Source organism: Pelophylax lessonae, assembly GCF_965119305.1.
Source record: "Pelophylax lessonae genome assembly, chromosome: 10".
NCBI lineage: Eukaryota > Metazoa > Chordata > Amphibia > Anura > Ranidae > Pelophylax > Pelophylax lessonae.
Genome location: NC_138777.1, coordinates 163,849,204 through 163,875,116, shown reverse-complemented (window position 1 = coordinate 163,875,116; position 25,913 = coordinate 163,849,204). Strand labels below are relative to the sequence as shown.

Here is a 25,913-nt window from a genome sequence, read left to right as displayed (position 1 = left end):
CTGCTTAGGGGGCAGCAGTAGTCAGCGATACCTTCAGTAATCCTAAAGAAGAAGTGAAGATTGTCAGTTGAGGGCCGGTAAATCGCAGTGCATCCGTGTGAAACCAACCTTAGGCCCCTTTCACATGATCGCTCCGATCGTGTCAATCTGTCAGTTTTTCAGGTGGACCCAATCGACCCTCCACACACCTCTATAGAGCGGCAGATGTAAATATCCATTTACACCCACCTATCTCCAAACCGGAGCAACTTAAAAAAACAGAAGGGGATCCGTCCCCTTCTGTTTGGGCGGATCAGAGCGGAGGTCCCATAGAGTAGAGCGGGCTGTTTCCGTGTCTGCTCTGCATATGGTGAGTGGACACAGACCTGTCATCTGCCTGCTCCACTCATTGTGGCTCGGGACCAGTTACCAAGTCGCTAAAGTGGCCCTTGCTCCTCAAAAGGTTTAAAAGTTCCCACACTTTTTTTTTTGCCAGTACTTGACCCCTGAGCAAAGGCAGACATGTTGGGAAGTCCAGTCTGTGTGCCAACCATGGCTCCTTCTGTAAATGCCTTGGAGAGGTAAGTGTAGCCACATAGGGAAGAGAAGAGAGTTACTTCCAGCATTAAGAGGTAAAAATAAAAGGAAATAATAAAACAACATTTAAGGACTGGTAAGCTGCAATATATAATGTTTTTGTTTTGGGTTTAGATAGGCCTTGGGTAACACAGTTTATGTCCTTCTCCCATCCTAGAACTGTGCAGTGAACAGAGAAGCATCAGACTAATGAGCTTACTTATGTCACTATGCTGTTTACCCCTATCTGCATGGACCTTGCACTGCAGTACAACAAATTGGCTTCTTATGCTGTGCCCCACCCCCAGTTATATTGCCACTGTACAGGGACTCCAAGAAGCTGATAAGTCAAAATTAGGTACCTAGACTGCTTGCATTTAAAAAAAAAAAAATACATTTAAGGATGTATTTGTAGCACTACTCCCAAGGGAGCTGCTGAAGACGGGTTCTCCTGGGTTACCATTAGCAACAGTAGAACCTTCAGACATGCTTCCAAGTGACCAGTCCAGTTTCTTTGGTTTTTATGTTTTATTAGGAACTTGGATAGGAGAAGGGATGAGTGGAATACTCCAACAGAACTAAAATATGCACAATAAGCAGCTGCTTAACGCTGGTTAAATGCTGAGAAATGCTGAGTTGAGCTAGTCATGACTAGGCCGCTTAATTTACTTTGCCTTCTGACTGGGAAAGAGTCCTTTAGCTTCCTAAGGCACTCCTTTCCTGAGGTAGGTGTCCTCTAAAGTAGACTTTACAGCTGAGCAACTTGAGGGCCCTTCCTGGCGCCCCCTATACCCCCTAATCTTCGGGGCTTTACAACTTGGCACCCCCTTTTACAGTAACACTCCGGGTTAGCTGGCTCCTGGATGCCCTTGCCCTTCCTGGAGTGGTCCCCTCTCTTAGGCAGACCCCTGGGCAGATGCTTAGGTACTCCCGATACTGTTTTCCAGAAAAATCCTGCCCAACAGCTCCACTTGGTCAGCACACTGGATCCTCTGCAGCACAGCTCATCCCCTGGTCCCTAGGCCGACTGCCTGGACCACCTCCCTCAGCAACAGGAGGAGAGACAGCCATCACCCTCCTCCTGGGACCTGGCTTCCCGCCCAAAGACACCCTGTCACATGCTCCCTCCAGATTTATTCCCAATCCCAGGATGCATTGCAGCAATGCCCACCCACTGGGACCGTCATAAACCCTGGTGTGCTATTGGCTAGGTTTCCTCCACTGTCCAATAAGGTCCCTCATTGGATAAAGTGGGGAGACTCCCCAGACTCAACAGAACACACCTGGAAACATTTGACAGGCTAACTGACAGATCAGACCCTCCTGATAAGCAGAACAGGGTCATATATATGTTTAACCTAGCACCTACCTAGGAGGGTGCTACATATTATTTGGGACAGGCTTGCATTAGTTGTGTCTTAAATATCTGCCTGAATTGCATCATAAAAGTGTAATAAAACAGATGTTGTAAGTTCAGCTGTTCTGTTGTTTTATTACAATTTTATGCTGCAGCATTTACCTATATGTAATTTTAAAGTTTTACAATAACCTACAACACTGAACAAGTACTTTTGGGTCCCTGGTTTTGTTGAGCTCTTTACATACATCTCATGGATCCCTGGATGAAGGAGATTATACTGCTAACAAGTGATAAGTGTCTGCTAATGCCCCGTACACACGTGCAGATTATCTGAAGACTTTTGTCTGCAGACTTACCAAAACCATATAATATGAGGTCAAACCTAAACACATTCAATTTGTATGCAATCCGGCAGGCCCTTGCACTACATAGAAAAGGTAAATCTGAAGACTTTTGCACGTGTGTACGGGGCATTAGTGGCATTGATTGGAGCTGTTTTGTATTCTAATTCTGGTGAGTGCATAGTTTGGGTGGAGTCTCACGTGCACTGGATTTCCTTCACAATTTTTGGGGAATCCTGCTGGATATCATATATTGTTAGATATCTTTATGTTCTGGTGAGCATCTAGCACTCTAGGAATACTCCCACTGGATGAACTTGTCCTACATGTATTAGGCGTCCCAGCCTCAAGTACTAATAAAGGAGTTCCCTTTTAATACAAGAACCAAACTATGATTAATCTAAATAGAATTCTGAGAAGGCTGGAAAAATAATTTTTACAGTTAGTATATTATTCCTGTATCCTTGTGTTCCTCTAGTTTGCTGTTCACCAATCCACGTACCATGCACCTCTAGTTTATTTGCTGCACTAGCTTCTCTATGCTTTGGCGCTAGAGAATTCCCATACACCCCTCCGTGCCCGACAGGCAGAATTGATGTAGGGCAGGGGTGTCCGAACTTTTTTCAAAGAGGGCCAGATTTGATGAAGTGAACATGCGTGAGGGCCGACCATTTAGCCTAAAATTCTTTGCACCATTAAAATTAAATGCAAATTAACTATTTTATGCAAAGTTTATTGCAAATGGCATACTTTTCATTTCGTCACATGGATGACAAATCTAAACAGGTGTTATGCCAGTTATCATGGAGAGAGCGCTGGTCCTGTCATACTAACGCCAAATTTATTTGTGTTTTTTAGTGCTCCCTTATCAGGCTAAAGCCTCATACACACGATCAGATTATCGAACGATCTTGCATCCGATTTTTGTTGCATGCTAGTCTCATATCGAAAGTGAGAGGTTACTTTCATACGAAAATTCCCGTACGACAGAATTCAACTTCAGAAGTGATGTCATGTGTTGAATTGTTTTGTATGTGTTCTTTTGTTTCTGAGCATGCTCTTACGATTTTGTTCGGACGATAACTGTACTAATTAAAGGAAAATCGGACGTTGTGTTGACGTACAATAAAAATTTTATAGCCTGCACATCCAGATTTTGTCATCCGAAAAATTTTTATCGGCTGTCGAAAGCACTATACTAACAATCCAAAAATCGGCAGATCGTTCGTCGGACGAAATTTTACTTCCGATTTTTGTAAAGTGTGTACGGGCCTTAAGTCTGAGGCCATATTGAGCAAGGGATATAAAGCTGGTGGGGATGGGCGGTGGCTGTTAACATTTAGTGTATTCACAAGTAACATGGGTGTCAGTGGCGGCTGGTGCTCAAAATATTTGGGGGGGCGCAAAAAGAAAAACGTAATAGGTATTGCTTTGCGGCAAAAAACGCAGTAAAAAATGCGTGACTTTGAGGTCACACAAGTTTGAAAGGGGCCTTCAGTAATCAAGGAACAGTGCCTTGAAAAAGTATTCATAGTCACCCCTTGAAATAATCCACATTTTGTCATGTTATTTACAACCAAAAACGTAAATGTATTTTATGTGATAGAGCGGCACAAAATTGTGAAGTGGAAGGAAAATGGAAGAAAAATGACAATGCAGATCTCTAGAGGGGGTCAGTGATTAGAGGGGTAAGTGATGGGGATAATTTGCCGAACATATAAATAGATAGAAGAGATATATATTGTGCCTATCTATTTATATGTTCGGCAGATTATCCCCATCACTTACCCCTCTACAGATCTGCAGAACATTGCTCTGTCCCATCTAGATTTATGGTCTGCAGATTATCTAATCACACAGACCCTTCTACAGATAGAAGAGAACTATACTGTGCCTATCTGTAGAAGGGTCTGTGTGATTAGATAATCTGCAGACCATAAATCTAGATGGGACAGAGCAATGTTCTGCAGATCTGTAGAGGGGATATTCTGCCAAAAATATAAATGGAAGAATTATATTCTGCAGACCTCTAGAGGAGTAATTTGATGGGTAATCAGCAGAACAGAGATATAGATTGGTCTGAACAATATTCTGCAGATTTAGAAAATGGGTCAGTTATGGTATAGGCTGCAGAACATATATTTAGGTGGGACAGAGCAATGCTAATGCAGACAGAGAGAGACAGACACAGAGAGAGAGACAGACAGCGAGAGAGACACAGAGAGAGACAGACACAGAGAGAGACAGACACAGAGAGAGAGACAGACACAGAGAGAGACAGACAGAGAGAGAGAGAGACAGACACAGAGAGAGAGACAGACACAGAGAGAGACAGACACAGAGAGAGAGAGACAGACAGCGAGAGAGACAGACACAGAGAGAGACAGACACAGAAAGAGAGACAGACAGCGAGAGAGACAGACACAGATAGAGAGACAGAGAGACAGACAGACAGAGAGAGAGAGACAGAGAGAGAGACAGAGAGAGAGACAGAGAGAGACACAGAGAGAGACACAGAGAGACAGACAGACACAGAGAGAGAGACAGAGAGACAGAGAGAGACACAGAGAGAGAAATAGGAAACCTGGTGTGAGTGACATATCTCACTATGCTCAGGGGACATCAAATAAACTCTATACTGTACAATCGTCACATAAACCCCATACTGTACAATCGTCACATAAAGTCTATACTGTACAATCGTCACATAAACTCTATACTGTACTATAGTGTGTTAAAGGGACTGGTAGCCCTTGCACATCCCCAGCAGACAAGTCACACAACTGCCTGCCTCATGTCCAGTGCCAAGTGACAGATCTTCCCAGGCAGACCCTTCTCAAACTATCAAAAGCCACAAGCAGCTGTGAGACATCCCTAACATGTAAGGAGAGGCTCAACTCTATAATAAAGTAAAAAAAAATAAATAAAAAGAGATTGTCAGACTGTGGGCATTGATACAAGAGACTGTCAGACTGTGGGCATTGATACAAGAGACTGTCAGACTGCGGGCATTGATACAAGAGACTGTCAGACTGTGGGCATTGATACAAGAGACTGTCAGACTGCGGGCATTGATACAAGAGACTGTCAGACTGCGGGCATTGATACAAGAGATTGTCAGACTGCGGGCATTGATACAGGAGTTGTTGGAGACAATGGACATGCTTCAGTAGTATGTGAGAGATTGGAGACAGAGTACATGACATATTACAGATAAGTGTTTGTCTCCTAAAACATAAAATGCTGTTAAAGTCCAATTTTCCTAAAGTTGAAAAGAACATGAATGATCCTTCCAGTGAATATGTGCCAGCAGTGTAAGGGTTACCTGCAATGTACTTTCTCCTATCTTCTAGCAGATGATCCTGGTTCAGGCAGTAATGTACCTTCTCCCCCCCCCCCCCCCCCACATGTGTACAAGACAACATCACAGCAATAGGAGGAGGGGGGGCAGCTTCTGTGTACTCTGTACACACACTGACTTCAGAGACAGCCCTGGAGAGGAGACAGATCCGGCTGCAATGCAAAGTTTTGTCCTGGTGTGCCAGAACCAAGACATCTCACACATGCCACCGGACTCAGCCCTGATTGGCCGGGATCGTGGGATAGGGATCAATATGCAGGACAGTCCTAGCCAGTCAGGGACAAATGCTCCGGATCAAAAGATGCTTAGTGGTGTTTAAAATGTTAAAAAGGAGTCACTTACAGTCAGCAGCAATCAGACGAGTGGTACAGGAAACTTACCCCGGCTGGATGCACTGCTGCTACACCGAGGCTGTGCTCCTGCTGCTGCTTTTCAGAGGGATCCCCAGCACAATCCGTTCTGTAGGTCACTCACTCGCACTCTTCTGCAATGATTGCGATCGCCGATCCGACTCAGCCTCCTGGACTCACTCATGCGGCTCTCGCTTGTCGCTCCTCTGCCTCTCTCTCTCTCTGCCGGGCCGCGGGCGGGAACGGAAGGTGATCGTGATGCAGGGGCAGTGCACCACCCCCACGCGTCACGTCACCAGGTCCATATCCTCCTGTGATTGGTCCAGGCTGGACTCTGGACCAATCACAGCCTGGACATCGTTAAAGTGGGGTGTGTCGGGGCGCATTGCTCTGCGCCCCGACACACCCCCAGAAGAGCCCCACCCCCCATACCCAGCACACAGTCTGGCGCCCCTAGTGGGCGAAAAATTAATTTTTCTCTGCTTCTGTTTGGGGGGGGCGGCCTCTATGGGCGGGCCGCCACTGATGTGTGTTTTGAAAGATCCGGAGATCCCAGTGGTCCTGAGCAGCGCTCTGGGATTCACAGGGGCCACAACAATAGATTTTTCCAAATTATCTGTGGGGCCGTATTAAAGCGGCCTGTGGGCCGCAATTGGCCCGCTGGCCGGACTTTGGACATGCCTGATGTAGGGGGATAAGGAATATTATTGTCCAGAGCAGGATATAAGTTTGCATGAAGGCAGCACAGTGTTGACATACATTCACATACATGGTCACATAAATTAAATCCGTGTTCTCATTTAGCCAAAAGTAAAAGCATAGCTGCATACTGTCACAATCAAACCATGTTGCTTTATTCAATTATGCTGCCTGCAAAAACACAGTCAATGCCAAGGCCACATCCCTCTGATGCATTTCACCCTTATTGGGCTTATTCGTAGAGCTTGACAGCCGACTCTTGATGCAACAGTGCAGAGCTTTGAGTGGTGTATCTTTATGGGATTTCTACTGAAAGTTCTCATTTAGTCAATGCTTACATACTAAAAAAAAATATATATATATTGTAATATTTTTTTTCTTCAAAATGTAGGGTGCCAAGTTTCCATGGGAAAGTGCTGTAACTGGATGTGAAGTTTGTCCTGAGAAAATCTATGGTGACCAAGAAATTCACATCAATGGAGATGTTATGATGGCGTTTAAGCAATACTATGAAATTACAAAGGTATGTGATTAGAAATATCACCTTAGATATTCAGGAAACCTAAATGGCATGTTGATAAAATAGTGTGACCCAAGGCTGGACAAGCATTCATAATCGTGTTTATTGCAAGAGGGATGCAGAAGGCACTACAGGAGATCCCCGGGTTGCAAGCATCCGACTTACAAAGGACTCCTACTTACAAACAGGGGAAAACAGCAGGAAGGGAGAGGAAATCTACCCTAGGAAAGGAAAATTCACTCCTGTAAGAGTTATTATGGGAAAAGGTGTCCTAACTAAAGCTTTATCACCAATCCTTGTTTCAACAACAACAACCCAAAATTTTCAAAATCTAATTGTCAAAGGGACAGAAAGTGAGGGGAAATCTTCTGACCAGAGGCAAAGACAGCAAAACAAATGTCACAGGGGTGTTAACCCATCCTTATGCTATTCACAAAAACGTAAATATTATTTTTTTGGCTGGAGCCTCACCTAAAAAAATGTACCTGTTCCGACTTACAAACCAATTCAACTTAAAGCGGTCGTATACTCAATTTTTTTACTTTTACCTACAGGTAAGCCTATAATAAGGCTTACCTGTAGGTACAATTAAATCTCCTAAACCTGCACGGTTTAGGAGATATTTGCCCTGCATGCAGCCGCTGACGCTAGCGGCGCATGCGCTCTGAAGGTCCGGCGGACCTTCAAAGTTCCTTGTTGGCTACTTGCCGGAAAGTGACTCCCGCGTGCATGCGCGGGAGTGACGCCATCGCGGCTCCGGCCACTCACAGCACCGGAGTCGCCGAACCCGGAAGAGACGCCGAGGGAGCATGACAGCTCCCACAGCGGTGTCCGGGCGTCCTCGTCGGGGCTTCGTTTTAAGGTAAATATTTCATAATGAGGTAGTATGCGATTATGTCTTTGTCTTGCAGGGGGTTTTTTTTTTTCCAGCAGTATACAACCGCTTTAAGAACAAACCCACAGATCCTATCTTGTTTGTAACCTGGGGACCGCCTGTATTACATATGAGAAAGATGAAAGATCTCCCTATGTCTAATATATTCACTACATGTTGAAACCAAATAAATATTTTCCACTGATCTGAGCAACTTTTTCTTGGCAAGTGATGTATTACTACCTTTTCTTTTTTTTCCCCCAGCATTCTGGTAACCTGCTCTAGCTGGAGTCTTTTATGCAACATGATCTTTATTGGTGCCAAGTTTGTAAATTTTACACTGCTCAGTTATTGCTAATGATGGTAATATTCTGTGTAGCTAACCTCCTTAGGAGCCGTGAGTAAAATGGGCACAGGCATTCAGAATGAGAGAACAGTCCATGACTGTTTTTTTGTTATTCATTGAGGCTTAATAACTTGGATAGGGATTGGAAATTAGGGGATGCCCACTCGACTTTAAAACAACTTCAGGGACAACTCTTCCTATTTACAGTCCTATATACAGTCTCTATATACACTCCACTTCTTCCTCCAGCACGCACTTGCTTGCAGAAACCCAGCTGGCACACTGTAAAGATCTGACAAATCCTCAGTCAGATTCGAGTAATAGCCTGTTATAGGCAGGAACCCAAGGCCCCTTGGATGTGTAGCAAAAGTTCAATGTCCAGCTTACATTCCTCCTGTGGCTACTGATCCCAGCACCACCTCTTCATGCACTGCCAACCCACCTGGCTGCAGTGGCCCCATTCACTAGCCCTCCAGGCTAAATTCTCCCCACACTCCTCCAGACTGACACTCACCAGCCTACCCAGCTGACTCTCAGGAGATCTCCTGGACCTGCTCCTGCTGTCCTCTCCTTGTTCCTGTGCCTCCAGGAAGGGTTTCCTCCATGTGTTTTGGGGATTCTTCCAGCACCCGAACTCCAGGCCTGAAGTTGACCCCCCCAGACTAGGGGGCACCCTTCAGGGCCACCAACAGCCTCCTCCGCGCTCCATCTCCATCTTCCCCCCTGCCCCTGCTGGCATGACTCATGCCTATTTATAAGGAGCTTGCCCCCTGCCAGCCCTTTTACTGGGGATTGGCTGAGGTCCTCATAAATATTTCTAACAGCCCCTCCTAGCTTCCACCCCCTATTTCTAGAACATTCTCCAATGTTCTAGAGAACAGGGGGAGGCACCAGAAGAGCTGTCAGGATAAGTCCTCAAGCCCCTGAGTCACTAAACCCTGATCCAGAATTACAACAAAGGCCTGGCTTTCAGCTAAGCCAATTTGCCTACTTGAACAACTACCCTATTTACATCTAGGACACTAGAGATTGCAACAGTCAGAATCACTGGGTTGTAATTAGCCTGTACTGTGAAAATGGTGTCCACAAAAGGCAGGTGGAGGGTAAAGGACCAGTCCCCAGTATTATCTGTAGACTTCGGCAGCTAATGTTTCCCCCTTTACTTACGTATCATGCCTTGTTCTGCATAGACCATAAATGGTGGAAATCTCTTTCCTGCAACCATGGGCTTCACAGATAGTGTTGCTAGCCGATAGCAATAATCGCATATAAAATCCAGCAGGCTGGTTGTACCTAAGTTGATCGATTGATCAACATGGGTACATTCAGCCTGCCCACACATGGTTCCAATCCCGGCCGGTTCCTGCTGAGGATTCAAACCCTCTATATCTGGCTTTAGTTGAAGAGCAGGGCTTCTCTTTCTCTTTTTTAGAGCTGTCTCTCTAATGACTGTTGATCTGATGACTGGCTAGAGAATATCCAAAAAGCAGCATGAAAAGTGGATAAAGCACAGATCCACAGGTTAAATAAACAGAAGCAGGTCCTTGGCACAGCTTCTTCTCCAGTAGGCCCTAAGAAAAACACTGAGCAGCACAGTAGTGACATCCTCAGATCTCACTCCAAATCTTATGAGACTGGCAGTCATTAGCAGCTGTGCCTTAGATATCACACTGCAGATATACAGCTATAAGGCTACAGAACAGGAATGTCTAGGCACATTCCACTTTTTTAAGGCTACTGATTGGACATAATTACCATTTTTACATCAAGTAGCCTTCTGCACCAAATATAATCAAAAAGCATTTTCTATTAAAAAATCTTTAGAAAAACACTGGGGCATCATAGAACAGGACCTGCTTTTATCTGGAGCCATCTCAGATAAGCCTAGAGTTATCTACTGGAGACCCAGAGGCCTAAAGAGACTTATTGCCTCAAGCCAAGTAAAGCCCCCTACTAAGGAACTATCCCCTATGGGGAGTACCATCTTTGACAGAAAGGGAGTTTTATATGTGGGGTTCAGAATTGTAGGGCTTGTCAGTTTGTGGCGTAGGAAAAAGGAGGCAGCAGGGGTGGACGGAAGAATTTTTCCCTTTAAACAGTCTGTTAACTGTTCAACACAATTCGTTGTGTATTGTGTGGTTGGCCCCTGCGGTCTCTTATATGTGGGTTGTACCTCACGTGCGCTGAGGACTTGCTTTGCGGGGGGGTTGGATCAGAGGCTCTGATCTAGGGCCCACATACACACCCTAGATTGGAGTTAGGTGGCCAGGTTGTGAGATGCGGACCGGATCCAACATAAGGGCAGGTCTAGACAAAGCACACTGTATAGGGTGTCCTCTGCACCTAGGCTCGGGTTTGTGCTAGTTGGTTTATAGTCTTCAGCTTATTGTTCACTAATCAGTAGATTAACATAATATTCTCTTTCCATTCTACAAATGTTAATGTTTATGTGTGCACACCTTTTTTATCCTGTTTATTCATAAGCTACTCAGTGGTGTATTTAGGTTTTGTGCTGCCCTAGGCCTGACTAAAATTGTGCACCCACTAATTTAAATATGACCCACCCCTTCATGTCAAGGCCACACCCCTTCCCATTTAAGACCTGTCCTTCCATCTGTAAACCATATCTCTTCCTCTTTAGGCTCCACCTTTTGTAACATGCATGGTGAGCAGCCTTGAGCTGGCCATATTCTATACAATCTGATTGTACAATCTCCTTTTGAGCTACCATCAAATGTGTAGTACAAGGGCCTGCCTGATTGGATACAGAGTGAATGTATGTTTAGCTATGTCCTTATATTACACGGTTTTGGTAAATATAAAGTTAGGACATGCGGCCTGGCGGACGGGTGTCACCCCTCTGGTGGGTGTCACCCGGGTGCGGTCCGCATCCACCACACCCCCCATACCAACGGCACTGCCGGCAGGGATTGCTTTAGTTCGAGAGCAGGCTGTTTGTTTTGTGCAGGGGAGCTTTTTTGCCACCCCCCCCTTCAAAGTGCTGCCGTAGGCCTGGGCCTAGTCTGTCTAGGCCAAGATACAGCGTTGCAGATACTCATGTAAAAGTGTGTGTACACATGTGCAGCATATGAGTTACAGGATGGATTAGGAGTAACACACTAGACAAGGTCCGTAGTTTTAACAGTCATTAAGGACTCCCAAGAACCCAATTTCCCACTTTGAGTGTTTTTTAAAATATAGGGAGAGAAGGGTGGGGAGGGGAAAATTGATAAATTATAATCCTATATATTAGACATAGATTATTTCCTTTTTTATATGTGCAACCATTATATGCTTTTGCTAATGAATTTCAATTAGGATTTATCATCCCATTTTACTCTTTTTATAGAGGTTTAGCTAGGATTCAAACTACAAAGTATATCGGAGACCGCCATATATTTATTATGCATTTTTAAACATAGATTTTTAAACATGTATGAATTTATGATTTATAGAATTATCGTCATAAATATGTTATGGATGACCACTTCTCTATGGGTGTTCACTGGTAACAGTGCCACTAGTAGTAGGAGTATTATTAGGAACACCTAAGACTGTACCAGTTGCACCCATGAGTAATGTATTTTTTTATACATTTTTTCTTTTTTATATATATTTTTTATACATTTATGGCAATGTCCTGGTATCATTTTGGATTCTTGGATTATGTGTGAACTCAGCACATTTACTATTGTGTGTGTGTGTGTGTATGTGTGTATGTGTGTATATACAGTGTGTGTATATATATATATATTTCCTGGCTCTGCATCATGCCATCATACTATAGGTTAACTCTGCCCCCTTGACCCCCATAGGACATCCCTGTAAGAGCATAAAAGGCAGGCAGTACCTGGTGGAGGTGTTCTGTAACAGCCCCTTCCGTCTCAGTCTCCTGCTGTGCGTTCCAGCGGCTGGGGTGATGATGTCATCACGTGGCCTCTGATTGGCCGATTTTCAGGCTTGCCGATTGGAGGATGCGGTAGGGGGCCCTGATTGGAGTAGCAGAGGGCGCTTCCTTTTAAATGGCCATTCGAGCATCTCCTCTCCTGCTGCTGCCACAGACTGGAGATCTTCAGCTGTAGGTGAGTGAACGCTCCCCTGGGGGGAGGGGGGAAATTACAGTATATTTTCAGGAGGATATCTGTCTCATCTCCTCTCCTCTCCTTCTCTGGCCAGTGGACTGTGTCTGGTCTTTGCTCACATTCATCCATCCGTCCATCCATCTGCAGCTGCACTAGTTGCTGAGTGCATAAGTTTCCTGCTACAGCTCTTCAAACTCCCTCTCTCTGATGCATTCTTGAGCTTCTTATTCCTTGCTCCTTTCTCAGCTCAGAATAAGTACTCCAGCTTCTGAAAACGAGGCACCGAAGACTTCGGAAAGGTAGGGACAGCTGAATATTTTCTCCTATATGATGCTTCCTTTCTCATGGATACTGAGCGATCCTTCCTTTTTTTCAGGGGGAGAGGCTCTTCTCATAGAGGCCCCAAGAGGATAATTTCTATTTCTAGTAGTCACCGCTCCTTGTCACCGCAAGCATCTCACTCCAAGGCGAAGTTTAAGCGACACCATATACAGCAAGGGTCGCCCTCCGCCTCACCCGGCCCTTCTTCCAGGCATCACCGGGGGGATTCACTGGCTGGTCACAAGCTAGTTACCTCCGGCAGTCTGATATCCAGTGTTTGTTGGGCCTGTGAGGGTGTGTCAATGCCGACCAAGAGGCTTTGTGAGCCATGCTTCAGGGAGGCTTCCCAGGGTGGTCAAGTCGTTAATGAAGACATCAAGCGGTACATTAGAGAGGCTGTGCAGGAAAGTGTGCAGGGTCTGCTTCCTACTACGTCCAGGAGAGAGAGGCTTGCACACCGTCCGATTCAGGAAGAGAATTCACCTTAACCAGGGGGCCATTATTTCCGATTTGGAGGCGGATTTGGTGGTAGTGGAGGAAGAATTGGAATCTTTTTTTGATTTCTCCTTAGTTCCTTCTTTTATTTCAGCGGTCAAACAAGCCATTGACTGGGAGGAAGATACTGCGGCCCCAAAGGACCACAGGAAGTACTACCCTAATTTGAAGAAGGATCTTCCTAAGTTCCCCTTTATGGAAGAGATAAGGGAGCTCATTCAAGAGGAATGGGAAAAACCAGATAGAAGGCCGCCTTTTCAAAATAGGGTGAATAAACTTTACCCGTTTCAGGCGTCGGCATATTGTCATGGGATTCTCCTCCGAAGGTGGATGCGTCTGCAGCATCTAGCCAGGCATATTACTCTGCCATTAGAAGAGTTAGTATCGTCCAAAGATCCCATGAAAAGAAAAGCTGACTCAGACCTCAAAAAGGTCTTCACTACAGCAGGAGCAGCCAGCCTGTAGACCAGCAGTGGCCCTAACTTCGGTCGCAAGAGCAGTCAGAGTTTGGGCCTCAGATGTTGAGACGACATTAGGGTTACAATCGGATGAAGAATCCTCAGCAGAATTCAAGGCAGAGGCAGCTGTGGATATGGTGAGGCTCACTTCATGCATTATGACACATTCAGTGACTGCCAGACGGGCCCTTTGGTTGAAGCATTGGTCTGCAGATTTGGCTTCTAAGCAGGGTCTATTCCTTTTTCAGGGGGCACACTTTTTGGCAAAACACTGGAGGATGCGATCTGTCGGGTGAAAGGAGGAAAATCGGGCCTTCTTCCGCAGGATCGGAAAAACCGGGGGCAGTCGCACTAATAGAAGGCCACGTGAGCAGTTTAGGGATGCAAGATCATATCGCCCGGGAAGAGAGTTTAGCCGCTTTCAGTTGCGACCTTGCAACTCCTATTCAGACCGAACAAGGACCAAGGCCCCTCAAGACAGCAGCAAAATCCTTCTGAAGTTTTGCCCACCCAGATGTTGCCAGTAGGGGCAAGGCTGGCCCATTTTGTCAGGGTTTGGGCGAGGGAAGTTTCGGATGCGTGGGTTCTGAAGGTAGTTCACAAAGGACTTCGCCTTCTCTTCAAGGATCAGCCTCCGACAAACTTTTTTATTTCAACAAAGGTTCCGTCATCTGCAGCGAAGCAGACAATGCTGGAATCCTACGTGTCAGAATTACTAATGCTACAGGCAGTAGTGCCAGTTCCAAGATTGGAAGAAGGCAGCGGGATTTATTCCCCCTTGTTCCTCGTCCAGAAGGCATTAGGCAGGTGGCGTCCCGTCCTGGACCTCCGCTTCCTGAACACTTTTATCAAGCGAGAATCTTTTTGCATTGAGTCAGTAAGGACCATTGCTTCGGTTGTACAGAGAGGCGATTGGTTAATATCCATCGATCTCGAAAACGCCTATTTCCATATTCCGGTATCCCAAGGTCATCAATGGTTCCTCAGGTTTCATTTCCAGGGCAATCATTTCCAATTCAGATGCCTGCCCATTGGCCTCAGTGTGACCCCGAGAACTTTCTCGAAGGTGCTAGGGGTGATTGTTGCCCGTCTACGCGAACAAGGAATTAGCATATTTCATTATCTAGACGATATCATGGTGTTGGCCCACTCCAGAGATCTTCTAGTAGACCACCGAGAGCAAGTCTTGCAAACCCTATCAGAATTCGGGTGGATGGTGAGTGTGCAGAAGAGCCAACTTGTTCCGTCCCAGTGCCTAGTCTACCTAGGCATGGTGTTCAACACCGTCCAATACAGGATTTTTCTACCAGAAGAAAAGATCAGGCGAGTCAATGCGGAGGCCAAGGTGATTATGTCCTCAAAGGAAATCAGTTTGCCGGGGCATGAGTTTTTTGGGCCTTCTGACGGCCTGTATTCCGGCAGTGCCTTGGGCACAGTGGCACACGAGGAGGTTCCAGTTCTGCCTTCTCAGCCAGTGGCGCCACGGTTCTCTCAGCCAGAAGTTCCAAGTTCCTCGCTTTGTGGCCAACAACCTCCAGTGGTGGACCAGGAGCAGCAACCTCTCCCTGGGCAGGCCCATCAACCCTGGAGACTGGATCACGATCACTTTCGGACGCCAGTCTCCAGGGTTGGGGGGCACATTGCCTACAACTGGAAGCACAGGGAGTTTGGGACCATAGTTTACCATGTTCCTCGAATCTCCTAGAGCTAACAGCTGCCAAGGAGGCGCTGAAGACATTTCTGCCCATAATCCAAGGCAGGAGGGTCAGACTTCTCATGAACAATATGACGGCGGTGTCGTACATTGTGAGACAAGGGGGGACAAGAAGTCTGCGACTCCTCCAGGTAACTGCGGAGATCTTCTCCTTGGCCGAACCCCACTTGCTAGACCTCTCTGCATCATATCTCCCGGGTTAACAGAATGCTCTAGCAGACCACTTGAGCAGGAACTTTGCAAACAACGCAGAATGAATGCTAAATCCAAAATATCTGTCAAATTTTCATCCAATGGTGAGTTCCCGAAATAGATCTAATGGCGACACCGTTTAACTGTCAAGTACCCACGTTTTTTTCTTCTGCCCGCAAGCTCTGGCCAGGATGCACTATCTCAGAGGTGGAACTTCAAACGAGTCTACCTATTTCCACCATTTCCTCTAATTCTCAAGGCTCTGCTGAAGATCATGGAAGAGGGAGTACCAGCTATTGTAATAGCTCAGTTTTGGCCGAGGAGGCCGAGGTTTCCCCTCCTTGCTCACCTGGCGGCGTGTCCCCCAATAAGGTTCCCTTAGGCCAGGGATCTTCTCATTTACAACGACCAGACACACCACAATCCGGGCCGTCTGGCCTTGACTGCGTGGAATTTGAGAGGAGCAAGCTCCAAAACCTGAATCTTTCAGATTCGGTAATGTCCACCATTCTGTCTTCCAGGAAGAATTCTACTAAGGTCACTTATTATAGAGTGTCGCAGAGGTTTGAGGCTTTCTCAGTTCAGCAAGGGTTTTGTTTCCGTTCCCCCTCAGTGGTAAATATATTGGACTTTCTGCAGTCCGGCCTCGATTTGGGACTAAGCTTCAACACACTTAAGGTACAAGTTTCGGCTCTCTCGGCTCTTACCAATATCTCATGGTCAAAACAGGCTCTAGTGGCCCGGTTCCTCTGGGCGGCAATCAAGATACGCCCACCAACTCTTCTGTTTTTTCCAAGATGGGATTTACCAGTGGTATTTACAGGATTGCTAAAGAGCCCTTTTTTCCCGGATTCGGACAGCCCTCTATGGTACCTGACATTGAAGACAGTTTTTTTGACTGCATTAGTCTCAGCCAGACGAGTCTCAGACATTGCGGCTTTTTCCCACAAGGAGCCGTTCTGCACCTTCCTGCCAGACAGCTTAGTGTTGCGACCTTCTCCGAAGTTCCTTCCTAAGGTCTCGTCGGATTTTCATTTTAAATGGGAATCTGTTCTCCCAGCCTTTTCATCTTCTGAATCAGCCTTGCAAGAGTCTAGATGGCATGATTTGGATATGAAGTCTCTCCTACAGACTTATCTGACCAGAACGGAAAACAGATGCTCTTTTTGTGTTTCCAAAGGGTCCCAAGATGGGTATGCCAGCCCCTCCAAGAGTCCTCTCTACCTGGATAGTGAAAGCAATCCAAACAGCTTACTCCCTGGAAGGCCTCCCCCCTCCGCAAGAGATCCGAGCACATTCCACGAGAGCGGTGTCATCCTCCTGTGCAGCTTGGCCAAAGGTATCGGCAGACGGGATCTGTAAGGCAGCAAGTTGAAGATCTCCTAATACCTTCATAAGACACTATAAGTTGAATGTGATGTCTTCTCAGTATGCTCATATGGGAGCTTCAGTATTGTCTTCTGCTTTATCAAGACATTAAAATTGTTTTTTTTTTTCTGCAGCAGCACCTGGTGTTTGTAATTAATTCTTCCCACCCTGGGTTTTGGCTAGTTAAGTCCCGTAGTATGATGGCATGACGCAGAGCCTGGCTCTGCGTCATGCCAGCACATACCCACCGGTCCGTTGCGAGCTGTTACAGAACACCTCCACCAGGTACTGCCTGCCTTTTATGCTCTTACAGGGATGTCCTATGGGAGTCAAGGGGGCGGAGTTGACCCATATTATGATGGCATGACGCAGAGCCAGGAAAGGAAAATTACGGTAAGTATTGGTAACAATTTTCCATAATGCTGTATTTTTTTGTATTGCACAGACTCTGGTCTCTTCTTTTCCATAGCAGTACAATGGCTATATAACAATCATCAAACATCATTCAGTGGAATAGAGATAGTTGTCCATTATTGCTCAGTTGATATCATAGGCCCCCGTTCATATGTTTTCTATGTACTGTATATTATATTGGGCATAGTAGTTATTATTGTAGTGTGACACTACAGTGTAGTGTAGTATTGACACTGTTTTTGTGTGTGTATATGTGCGTGTATGTGTGTGTATATATATATATATATATATATATATATATATATATATATATATATATATATATATATATATATATGTATATGTGTGTGTGTGTGTATGTATATGTATGTGTATGTATATATATATATATATATATATATATATATATATATATTTAAATATATATATATATATATATATATATATATATATATATATATAAATCTTTTTCTAAAGAAGAAGGGTGGCTGGGAGGTGGTCTTGGACTGGGTGTCCATCCAAGGTGGGGCTCGGACAACGTATATCTGCAGGTGAGACGCATATGATCTGAGATGTAGATATTTCACGTGGCGATGGACAAAGTTTTATTTATTTATACATTTTGTATGCTCAATCTCCCATGCCCTTGAGTTTATGTTGCCCCGCCTAGTGCAGCTGCTGGATGGGAGGGACCCTAGGTCTGAAATAGTGTAAAAATATAGTGGTTTCATTCAGTTGGAAGGGAGTGGAAGGGAGCGTGTCTCCCGAAACGCGTCAGTTTTCCAACTGCGGAGGGGGGGTATCACTGGAGATTGTAACGCTCCTGCGTTTTACGTATGATGTGGATTTTCAGCTGCAGAAATATTCCACTTCAGTAGTCATGTAGAGAAACGCTGAGACACCAATCCCAACTCTCAATGACTCATCATGTGTGGATGATCTCAATTCAGCAAGTAAATACACACACTCAATAAGATGTTTCCTAGAGTGACTTATGTATATAGTAACACAGTGATGATAGGCTGAAGAGACAGGTTGGGTAGAGATGGTAGATGACAGACACTTGAAAGGAAATGTTCTTGAAAGTAAGATAGTAGCAGATGGGATGCAGATAGGTTTAGCAATCATGTATGGTAGCAGATGACAGAGTAGCAGGTGGACATACAAGAGAGATCAACCCAGTGCAAGAACAGGTGGTAATAGGCTCAAGAGCTAGCAATCTTAGATAATGCAGATGTAGTAATAGTCCTTAGTATGCAGAGCTAGATAGTGTAAGCTTTTAGTATAAAGGTTATAGAGGTTTCCCCTGTGGGGTACTTATCACTAATAGCAATGTAGCAGAGGAGAGGTTCGGCAAGAGCGGATGATCCGGTAGCGGGCTACAGGGATCAGCGCAGCGTGGTTCCGACAGCGAGGTATGCTTGCAAGCATGAGAGCTTCAAGACAGGTTAGCATCAAGGTACAAAGCAGTTTGAACGAACACATGTGAGTGAGAGCCGGCGATCTAAATAGCCATCCAGTCCGGCGCTCAGTGATGACAGCATCAGTCTTAAAGGTGTATGCGCACCTTACCAAAAGAGAATGGTGGGGCGCATACACTTATGAAAGAGTAATTAGGGTACCCAAAGGTACCAGAACATTACAGAGATTTGTATTCTTGATGCTTGTTATTGTCCCATGTTTGTGAATGTTTTTGTTGGTTTTTAATAAATTGCATTGGTGTTGAAGGTAATGCACTAGGTGTTTGCACTCTCCCTTTTGTTCCTTGTAGTGTTTTTGGAGTTTCCCTGCCAAGGGGAGCAGCATCGCTAAAGACAAACTAAGTGAGCCCTGAGGCTTAATTGTGTTTAAAATGTTTACATGAATAAAATAACAAATCTCCAGTTTTTGAGTTCAGGTCCACTGTAACAGTTCTTTTTTGTCTATTTCAGGATTTAGACTTTTTTGTTTCAAGTGGAGGCTGGGATGTGGTGAGTTCAGTTGCAGACTATTGGTGCAGTAGAGTGGTATGGAGTAAAGAGGAACAAAACTATCATATAAAAGGTAGGCCCTTAAAAACAGACATGCCAGCATGTCTACGTGACTAGACAGGGTACTTATACTACATTATTAGGAAATGCATAAAGCAAAAATGACATTCTTTCAATGAAAGTCTTGTAAACTTGTCTGAGCTTAGGAACACAAGGTAAAAAGGTAAAAAGATCAAAATAGTTTAATTTATTCCAATTTTGGAATGAATAAAATTATTTTGATATTTTGATATTTTTACCTTTTGAACTGGTCTCATGCTATTGCCAGTAAAGTCCATCCATTGAAGGACCTAGTCTTGTGTTCCTTCTCTTTCTTCTTGTATACATTTTTGGGATGTGGCATAGGTATAGGTCACCTTTTTTTGTTGTCTCAGCTTACAAATTAACAGATTGCTCTGATGTGCTCCAAGCAGTCTTCCTTCACAACCAACCACTCTCTAAAATCTAAAGGGCAGTTTTGGTCTGTATTACTAGTGCAATTTTTGCTGCAGATCTGTACAATGGTAGTTATTATGTACCAGGACCATTGTATTCCATTCATTAAAACTCAAAATCAGCTTTGCTAATTTCCCAGTCATCATAATAAATACATACAAATTTTGTGAGATTGTGACAGGTTCAGTGCTGTGAGGTAGGCTTGGAAATGGAGGAAGAAAATGTCAAGATGTGCCAAGTATAACTTGAGGAAACAAAGTATCACAGTGGTAGTTAAATAAAGGTGGGCAGTGTTAATAAAAAACTGTAAATCAAATCAGTTTAAATAATGTGCTGTCACCCGCTTCATTTGCTTCATATTTGAGTTCAGTTGATCTGAATTTCGAACATATTTTTTATTTTGGTAAATATGCTGTATGATAATTAAAGGCACGTTAATAACAACACACAAATGGTGCTGGTCCCAACTACAGAACACTGAGCTTGTACTGAGAGAAATGTAAAGAAAGTCCTGCTGACCTCTGCTTTTGAAAATTTTAGTTCTCTTACATGTTTTCCAGTGGCTTTGATGATTTCTGTACTATGGACTAAAGAAAAATATGAAGAATTTTTACTCCTCTGACTTTGTGCTGCATGTTTGTTCCTGGTCTGTGATTTAGATTATTAAAAACAAGAGACCGCAAAGTAACAGACATTTTCAGAGGTGGGTCTCCAGTGGCAGTATCCAATTTCTCTCTCAGGACAGGTTTCCTTTAAATGAAAAAACAGATTTTTCCAACAGCATTGAATTGAACAACCTTTTTGACAAGCTAGCTCAGATATATTGTAATATCTCCTGTCTACAGTGGACATTTCCTTTTAGGTATATTCAGTGCTCCTTCTTTCTGTGTGCAGTGCCGGGAAGTTGGTAAGGGACATCTTTGAACCTTCTACCAAATGGTTGTATGCAGAGAACGCTGGAGGACTTTGCTATAGTTCCAAATATCCAAAGACAGCGAGGAAATGTGTGACTATTAACTTGTTTTTCTGCTTACCATCTCCTGTTTTGGATAGTAATCAAATGAGAGACCCAATTACAAGTTATTAATCAATATGTTTCTCTATCAAGTGAGGTAGCAATAGTGACCCATGCGATGTGATATCCTATATGTATGTAAACATACCTTATTTGTCTAGTGCAGGGGTCCTCAAACTACGGCCCGCGGGCCACATGCGGCCCGCCAGGGTCCTGAACCCGGCCCGTGTCTGAGGGACCGGAAACTGGCCCCCTGTTTAAAAAGTTTGAGGAACCCTGGTCTAGTGCATAAAACAGTTTACAGTTAACAGAAGTCATTTTATGTTATTATTTTGACAGGTTTGATTTTGGACAGGATTTCCTTTTTTTCTCCTAGTATGTGAAAGGCCCTGTGCAATCCTCCCTGCTGCTGATAACAGGGGCTCTCAGTTAATTGGCCATTGAAAACACATCACTACACAGACCTAATGTGACTCTCATTAATATCAGATGGGTTCCTATGGCCTTTGCCTCACACTGGAAATGTGTAGTAGTAGTAGTAGTAACCTCAGAGTCGTCTAGTTGCATTGTTATAGTAACAGAATAGTGGAAATAGAAATGCTGCATCTCCCACCAGTTAGCAACAGAGGGATATGCACATGGGCATGGGTATTACCCTCTGTATGTGTAAGGAAGTGACTAGTCACCAGCTTTACAGTGACATTTATCTCCTTCTTGCTATAGGTGTGATGCCTCCAGATGAATATCATGCGGGTGTTGATAACTCTGCCTATACAAATGCTATTGCTCAGATCAGGTACTTCCTTCTTACTTCTTTCCTTGGCATTCGTTCAGTAAGTTAATTTATTAAGGTACTGTAGAGAGAAATGATCAGTCAAAGTATAAGTGCTAATCATGTTTTTATTTACTTTAGTAATATTAGTAAATAGCAAAGAATGAATGGTTAAAATGACATACAGCACTTGTGCATTGGCTTATTTAATAAACCTGTTTATGTTATAGAAACTCTTTAAGTATATCCATAATTAAGTAATTATTTTATATTTTAGCTAGGGATGAGAGAATGTGCCTTTTTTGGTTTGCTTGGAAGAGAATACGTTGAATCCTGCATAAAGTCCAAACATTCTGAACCTTGATAATTCATTCTGGACTTTAAAAGATACTAGTCAAGGGATGTGTAGTATTTCAGAGACCGTAGCCACACATATTGTACAATGGCTGGACTGTATGTAAGCACCTTGGTCAGATCCAGATAACAATGTAACAGGTAGAGACCAAACAGATTTTATCCTGGAAAAAAATGAGTATATTATTTCACAGACAACAGCTACATATATTGTATAGGGGCTACATATATTGTTCTCCGCTTGGTTGGGCCAGAAAATAGTTTGATGGGAGATATTTAGCTCCATAGTTTCTAAAATATGAATTTAGAGTGAAGCCAATAAGACCCTAGGGTGAAGAAATCTAGAGCTTTACCTCGTGGTGTTTTCAAAACATGCAGTGGGTCTGGTTTCACTTGGAATTCTTAAAAGATTTGGGTGGATTGCCAATCCCATGCACCATGTTTCAGTGTTTCATTGACAGGTTCACTGATGGCTGTAGCTGCTCCAAGCTGTGTTGGGGAGTGCATTTGAATGTCACCTCTAAGAGAGACACAGTGAGCTGAGAAAAAAAGGCTGCCACAAATGTGATAGGAGCCTGTTTTATGGAAAAGAACATTGCCTAGAACAAGGGACTTTGTTGAGGACATAAACTAAGTAACATTTAGATGAAGAGAAGTTTGGTTTATCTCTTATATTTACTTTGTTGGATGCCTGATTGTTTGTATTTCATTACCTTTAAATAAACAGCCCATTTTTTATTGAAGAAAATGCCTCTAATATGATTCTAATCTCAATACCTAAAATTTATGTAGCATCTTCCTAGGTAGGTGCTAGTGACAAAGTATAGTTTTGAGCCTTGTCTGCTTACCAAAGGGGCTGCAGGTAAATCTATGTTGTTCTCTGCCTACCAGAGAGCAGGATCTGTTAGTGAGGTCTGCTCATTGTGCTCAGTATGCAATTAATTATGTCTAGAGGAGTGTTTCACACTGGTCCAATAGGGTAGCATGTTGGACAGTGGGCGGAAACCTGACGAATGGATGCATAGGCTTTGATACAGTCTTGGTGATTGGCAGGGGGCAGGTTGTCTCAGTGCATTCTGGGATACTGTATAAAAGCCAGGAGCACATGTCCTGCAAGGTCTTTGGCTGGAGAGCAGAGTCCCGGAAGGAGGGGACGGCTGCCTCCTCCTCTGTAGCAGTGGCGTGTGGTAACAGGAGGTCATCCTGAGGGACAGAGGAATGGATGAGAGGAGCTGAACCCAGAGGTCCAGGAGGGCTGACTGAGGGGAAGACACTGGAGACCCTGGGACCACAGTATCGTAAGTACAGGGACTCATGTCAAGGGGCCTGACCAGAGAGGGGCCACCCCACGTGTAGGATAGTCAGTGGACGGGTGTCAGCAGTGAAGAGAAAGAGGATGCTAGCGAGAGTGTCCTGAAGATAGTTGCTAGTCCACCAAGTCATCTTAGGAAAAGAGACTAAATTCCCAAATTCACCCATAGTGGCAGTGTGAATAAACAGCCTGGCTGTACCTGAAGATAGGAGTCCTCAACCACTTGTGCATAGTTAATTTGGAGTATCCCACTATTCCCTTCTCCTATCTCTCTAATTTATAATAAACACAAAACAACCAAAATACCCCTGGACTGATTATTGGAGCGAGTCAAGGAAGGAGAATGTAAGGACTTGAAACTGTCATTTTTGTATGCTGGTAATTTAGGGGGACCAGAAAATGTGAAATCTGGCAGTCCTTACGGGGGCAGTGCTACATATATTAGAGTGCATTACTTAAGAGACCATATCCACACAAATTGTACAGTGGCTGGACAACATGGAAAGTTTCTTTAGGCTTCAGTGTAAGAAGGACAGATGAGGCAGGTTGTATCTTGAAATAAAAAAGTCAATAGCCATACATACATGCAGTATTTGACAATGGCTGGACAGTGTGTAAGCACCTTGGTTAGGCTGGAATGTAAGATAGAGAGACAAGGCAGGTGTTTTTATCTGAAATAAAGATACCATAAACACATAAACACCATAAACACAAATATTGTACTGTCACTGGAATGTACTTAAGCAGTTTTTTTTTTAAGCCACTGGGTGTGAGATGAGGCTGGTTATATCCTCAATAAAAAATTATATTTCATAATAGCCACACTTCTTGTACAGTGGCTGGACAGTATATAAACACCTTGGTTAGGCAGCGAAATAGGAGTGATTGGAGGTAGGTTTATTTTTTTCTTGAAATAAACATTAAAGTGTAATATCTGAAAGACCTTAGCCACAAATTTGTTTTGAACACTGAAATCGGATGCAAATATTTGAGACAGAAAGCATTATTTACTCTGCAGCCAACATTAGTTATTTGGCAGCTGCTGTCCTGCTGCAGAAAAAATTAGTGGCACCTTTAGTGCACCAGAACACCAGAATAGGCCACAGACTGTAAGGCACAATGCATGATTTTCTCTGCAGGAAACACAAAATTGGCATCTGAAATCTAACTGCGGAAACATTGTGTGCACCTTTACAGTGGAATATGTAACCTTTGCAATAGAATAGACGATGCACAACTTTCCCAGAAGTATACAGCAAAAATGGGCTAAAGCCTATCTGCATAAACATTATGTGTGGCACCTTTATAGTGCCTGAGCACCACAAGAGACCGAGAGGTGTCAGGATCTGGTAATAAAGGCATAAGCCAGAAGAGATGTCAAGCTAGGTAGCAGGAGCTGGTAATGGTAGAAGGCCAGTTGAAGTGGCAGGGTCTGTTTATGGTGGAAGGCCAGAAGAGGTGGCAGGAACTGGTAATGATGGCAAGCCAGGAGATGTGGCAATTGCTGGAAGGAACCAAATTACATTGAAAACAATTTCAGTTGGTAACATCAGCAGCAGGGTTTTTGTATTCATTGCCAAGATGGGTTTAATTTTATTAAAGCAAATCAGTCCACAGAATCAGGGGACAGGCGGATTTAACTCTGTAACAAAACCTCCCACTTTGCTGAATGCCCTGGTAGAGCAAGCCAGAAGCTCCAGTGTACCTATGCAAGTTCTGTCCAGTGGTCAAGCCTTGGCACCCAATAGTCCATGAGGTCTTCCTTTTGAAGAGTATCCACATCAGCCCCAGATCCCAAGTACTCTGAAAACATGTGATTGAGGTGCTACCTGTGAGTGTAGTCTGCAGCTGGGCTTGTCTCCTATGGTAAAAAAAAGCTGATGTAGGGTTGAAGGCACATTGGAAATGACCGGGATCCTGCCACTATCAGAAAATGCAGTCAACAGGTTTTTCCACAGCACTTCCACTAAGTGTTGCATTTTGTGCAAATGTATGGGGATCCAAATGTGGAAAACCAAAAATGTCCTTTCTCCTTTATGGGCTAAATCCTGGGGTCCTTGCACAGGCACTTCAGCATGAGAGCCCCTTCACCACAATGTGACTGCAGCAGAGGACTCTGAGTCCTCTGTTACTGAGGACAACAGTGTCCTTAATGATCTTACTGCACTCACAAACATCCATTGGGAGCGGTGAAATGACCCCCCTAAAGGCCTTCCCTATTTCTCCCTCTTCATTGCTAGCACTACAGACCACCACCTCATGCTCCTTCTTTGCCTCCTGTCTCACAGGGATGGAGGAGTAGATAAATGATGCTGGTCCTCTTCTTCCTACTGCTGTCCCCCCTGTACCTGGTCTATCAAACTTTGTTCCAACACATTGTGTTTCAGGAGGAATGACAGGGGTCTTGTAGCTAACCCCTTACTTGCAGGGTAAGTGGATGCATTTCTCACTCTTTTGGCCTAATGCAGGACCTCCTGGAATTCAGAACAATAAATAGGTACCACTGCACCACCAGGTCGGGAACATGTGCCAGGCATGGCATGTG

General features: G+C 44.2%; 1 protein-coding gene across 1 annotated transcript in view; it reads left to right on the top strand.

The window, feature by feature from the left end:
- PGGHG (protein-glucosylgalactosylhydroxylysine glucosidase) overlaps positions 1 to 25,913 on the top strand; it is a gene marked incomplete at its 5' end in the record, with an annotated part of 63,298 nt that overhangs the window by 9,682 nt on the left and 27,703 nt on the right. The window contains 3 exons of the mRNA XM_082269642.1: positions 7,058 to 7,189; positions 19,382 to 19,493; positions 21,654 to 21,726. Coding sequence (XP_082125768.1) covers positions 7,058 to 7,189; positions 19,382 to 19,493; positions 21,654 to 21,726 — 317 coding nt within the window. The remainder of the gene's footprint in view (positions 1 to 7,057; positions 7,190 to 19,381; positions 19,494 to 21,653; positions 21,727 to 25,913) is intronic.